The sequence below is a fragment of the Vulpes lagopus genome, chromosome 5, assembly GCF_018345385.1.
Source record: "Vulpes lagopus strain Blue_001 chromosome 5, ASM1834538v1, whole genome shotgun sequence".
Lineage (NCBI taxonomy): Eukaryota > Metazoa > Chordata > Mammalia > Carnivora > Canidae > Vulpes > Vulpes lagopus.
In genome coordinates, this window is record NC_054828.1 from 19,244,053 (window position 1) to 19,248,696 (window position 4,644).

Consider the following 4,644-nt stretch of genomic DNA (forward strand, 5'->3'; position numbering starts at 1 on the left):
GGAGTGGAGAGAACCAGGAGAAAGATGGCAGCACCCACAGAGGCAGCTAAGTCACAGGCCTGGGCATCCTTGGCCCCCAGTGTGTCTGCTGTGTTAGGACCAGTGGGATCTGCAGAACCACCTTTGCACAGGTGATGTACAAGGCACGGGAGTAGTAGAGGCTTACTGGACACCTGCATAGCCAAGGCTCTCTGCCTTACATGGTTAATCTGGACCCCGCTGTACAGGAAGTACCCTTTCCTGCCACTATCGATATTCATGACACCGTGAAGTATAAAGAAGTCATGAAACAATATGGACTTGTGCCCAGTGGTGGTATAGGGAACTTAATCAATCTCTTTGCTACCAGATTTGATCAGGTGATGAAATTTATTGAGAAGGCCCAGAATATGTTTAAATATGTCTTGATTGACCTACCTGGACAGATTGAGGTGTTCACATGGTCAGCTTCTGGGACAATCATCACTGAGTCCCTGGCATCCTCATTTCCAAAAGTTGTTATATGTGCAATGGACACATCAAGAAGTACCAAACCAGTGACCTTCATGTCCAATATACTCTATGCTTGCAGCATCTTGTACAAAACCAAGCTGCCTTTCATTGTGGTTATGAATAAAAGTGACAGCATTGATCACAGCTTTGCAGTGGAATGGATGCAAGATTTTGAGGCTTTCTAAGATGTCTTGAATCAAGAGACTCCATATGTCAGTAACCTGACTTGTTCAATGGGCCTGGTGTTGGATGAGTTTTACAGCTCACTTAGGGAGGTGAGTACTTTCTGGGCACAGAGTTAGATGAACCCTTCGTGCAAGTCACCAGTGCTGCAGAAGAATATGAAAGGGCATATCGTCCTGATTATGAACGTTTAGAGAAGTCACTGGCCAGTGCACAGAGCCAGGAGCAGAAAGAACAACTGGAACACCTTCGAAAAGATATGGGCTCTGTAGCCTTGGACACATACTGGACAATGTCCAATACTCAACATGAGTTTGTAGTTTATAACAAACTTAAAGAGAAGCCACAGACAGCTTCTCTCCTGTTCTCAACCCTTCTGACTTGATCCTGACTTGGGGAACTTTGGATGAAGAGGATGACAAAGCCGACAGTGATACTGATGATACTGATCACAGAGTTACAGAGGAAAGCTCTGAAGAGCCATCATTCCAGAATTTGATGCAAGAATCAATGGCAGAGTACTGGAAGAGAAACAAGTAGTTTCTAGAAGTCCAAAATTTTGGAACTCTGAAGGAACTATCCTAACCTCTGATTGGGGGCTACTGTAAAGGACAATTTTGTTCAAAGTAGCAGTTTCTCTTATAGGAAAATTTGACCCAGATGCAGCCAGGGAAAGACCACCGGACCTGATGGGTATATGCCATTGCCCCTTGGCCTTTCCCTTGGATTTATGCAAGGAAGGATATTCAGACTATTCTTGGATCCTGGACAGCCCTTCAAGCCTAAAACTCAAGTTTTATCATTTGAACTCAAGTACTTTTGCTGCTGATAGATGGAAAAGAGAGAACTTACTATTCACCTCCAATTTCTATGAGGCTGGATCTGTACTCTACTTTCCCATCTTGCCCTTGACCCTGTGCCATGAGTTCCCCCTCCATTTAGCAGAAAGGGAAAGAGGAAGCATGAGCTTGCCCAGAGTGGCAGTAGAGTCTCTTTGGCAACCAATCAATGTTGGGTGCAAGTGGTGCCTCACACAGGGTAGCTCATTGTAGGACAACAGGTTCATTGAAGAAAGTCAGCAAAACATATGATAAATGAATACAAATCCTGCTTTGGATGGTGACTTGGATAGAGAGTTTTTAATTTAAAAAAATACACAAACCAAAAACCAAAGACCTACTTTTTTCTAAGTTACTAAAAAGGATTCAGGGAACGCAACTAACAGAAATTACGATATTCTGGATAAACTACATCTTAAATTGTTTTCATTAATTAGGAAAGCAGTAACAAGAATAATCTAGATGTTATTATATTAGCTTTAAAAATATTGATTTTATATTTAAAATGTAGTATACCTCTCAGAAAAGAATTGTAGCTCCAATTATTTGAGTAGGTGATGTTGGTGTTAATATTCTTGGTAGTTAACAACAAAAATATATTCTTGGCAGTGACAATAAGAAGAGTGTGATGAAACTAGTTTGTAACTACACATTTGAAGTAGAAAAAAAAATCTGTTTATCGTGTGTGTCCTATGTACCAGACACTGTGCTGGGTCAGGTTTTTACCTGTATCATTTGATTTAATAATATGAGGTTACTATTTTCACTTGAAAACCAGAAATCAGTCAGTTGCATGTAACAGAAATTATACAAATAAGGGTTTCTTTCTCTCATGTAACAAGAAATCTGAGATAAATCAGGGATAGTTTATTAATAAGAATTAGGCGGGACGCCTGGGTGGCTCAGAGGTTGAGCATCTGCCTTCGGCTTGGGACATGATCCCGGAACTCCAGGAGTTCCGGGATCATGTCCCACATCGAGCTGACTTCAAGGAGCCTGCTTCTCCCTCTGCCTATGTCCCTGCCTTCTCTCTGTGTCTCTCATGAATAAATAAATAAAATCTTAAAAAAAAAAAGAATTAACCTATTTTCTTCTGTTTTCAAATCTACCATTCGTAGCATAACTGTTGCCTCATGGTAACAATATGGCTGCCACAGCTCTATGCAACACATGTACTTTCTAGTCAGGAAGAAGGAGGAAAGTGGTCCAAGGAGGTTCTCATTTCTTTTTCTTAAAATTCATAAACCTTCTCAGGTAGCGGCCAGCAGACTTCCTTATCTTATTCTTCATTGACTAGACATGAGTTACTTGGTCACACCTAGCTATAAGGAAGGTTGGCAAGGTATCTGGCTTTCAAACATCTAGAACAGGAGGAACAGGGGAGAAGAAAGTGGAATGGCTGATGGGTTAGCCAAGTTATGATGTTCCTATGCCATTTAATGGATGTGGACACTGAGGCACAGCAGGGATAATTAACGTACCTAAAGTCATATAGTTAGTAAGTAACATATGAACACATGAAACCTGGCATTTTGCTTCCAAGCCCTGTGCTCCTCTTTACCGCATTGCCTTCTCAGAGTGAAGTTAACTGCAGAAATCATTAGATTTTTTTTTTTGCATAGAACAATGTGTTGCTTACAGAATTTACTACCGTGAAATATAAAGTTAGTAATATATCATTTTCCTAAACATATTTTTAACTAATGTAGTTATAGCCAACCAATGAAATTAGGTTAATGTTAGTCAAAAAATGTGTATTAAATGGGCGAATTAAGAATTTATTTCTGATATAGAATGCTATGAAATAATCCTACAACACAATATAAATGGAAAGGCAGGCTGGGAGAGAGAAAAATCAAGCTAGAGCAATGATGAGTGGCTTACTTTTGGTTTATCCAGACTTACTCCATGAAATATAGGATCTGGAAGTATTTGGGTGTCTTGACTAGAGTTGAAAAGTTCACAAGAGTTATTTCTACATATAGTAATTATGAAGGTTTATTGTATCTTATCTTGACTGAGACACAGGTGCCTGTATATCTGGTTAAACATTATTCTGGGTGTGTCTGTGGAGGTGTTTCTGGAGGAGAGTAACACTTGAATTGGAGGAGGGAGTGAAGCAGATGGTTCTCGTGTAGATGGGCCCCATTCATTCCGTGGGAGGCTTGAGTAGAACAAAGGGCAGGGTAAGGAGGAACTCACTTTTTTTGTCTTTGAGCTGAGGTATTGGTCTTCTCCATTTGGGCTGAAACCTACACCACTGGCTCTATGATTCTCTGGTTTGCAGAAAAAATCCACAAAAATATATTTACTGTTGCAAAGTGAGTCTTATTAATCCATTAATTATTGTTTTCTATTGATATTTTTTTTATCCAAGATCAATACATTTAGTAAACACAACAAAAAATAGACAATAATTATAGATCCTAAAAGTATAACTTTAACATATGTACTGTGTTGAAATGTGTACTAGTCAGCTCTGGGCTGCCATAACAAAACACCACAGCCCGAGTGGCTTAGACAACAGAAATCTATTTACTTACAGTTCTGGAGACCAAAAGTCCAAGCTCAAGGTTTGGGCTGATTTGGTTTCTGGCGAGGGCATTCTTCCTGGCAGCCACTTTTTCACTATATCCTCACCTGGTCTTTCCTTATTGCCTGCACATAGGAGAGCAAACTCTAGTCTCTTCCTTTTCTTATAAGGACACTTAATCCAAGAGGACTAGGGTTCCACTTTTATGACCTCATTTAACAGTTCTTGTTTACAGGCTTCATTGCTCACAATCACACTGTAGGCGAAGGCTTCCAGATATGAATTTGGGGGGCATGATTCAGTCCATAACTACAGGTGTTAGAGTGGTATCTCTGGTATTTTTGGGTTTTTGTTCATTACATAAATGTATCATTTACTTGTTTTATTTGTAAAGGATTCTAAAAGAAAAGCACAAATCCTTTGCTCTACTTTTCTTACCCTAGGCTCTCTCTCCAAAGGCAACAACTTTCAACTCTTTTATTTTTTTCTTCTGGTATTTACCTTTATATTTCTGGATAATATGCTGATTTGCCAAATCCATTTTTAAAAAATATTTATTTCTTCATTTGAGAGAGACAGAGAATGAGTTGGAGATGG

At 39.5% G+C, this 4,644-nt stretch overlaps 1 protein-coding gene across 1 annotated transcript; it reads left to right on the forward strand.

Annotated features, from left to right (window-relative positions):
- The first annotated feature begins 269 nt into the window (after positions 1-269).
- GPN1 (GPN-loop GTPase 1) lies at positions 270-1,215 on the forward strand. The gene is given in 3 exon segments (XM_041756942.1): positions 270-774; positions 777-969; positions 1,014-1,215. Coding segments are annotated over 3 exon segments (885 nt in total). The 5' UTR covers positions 270-284.
- Positions 1,216-4,644: the final 3,429 nt, after the last annotated feature.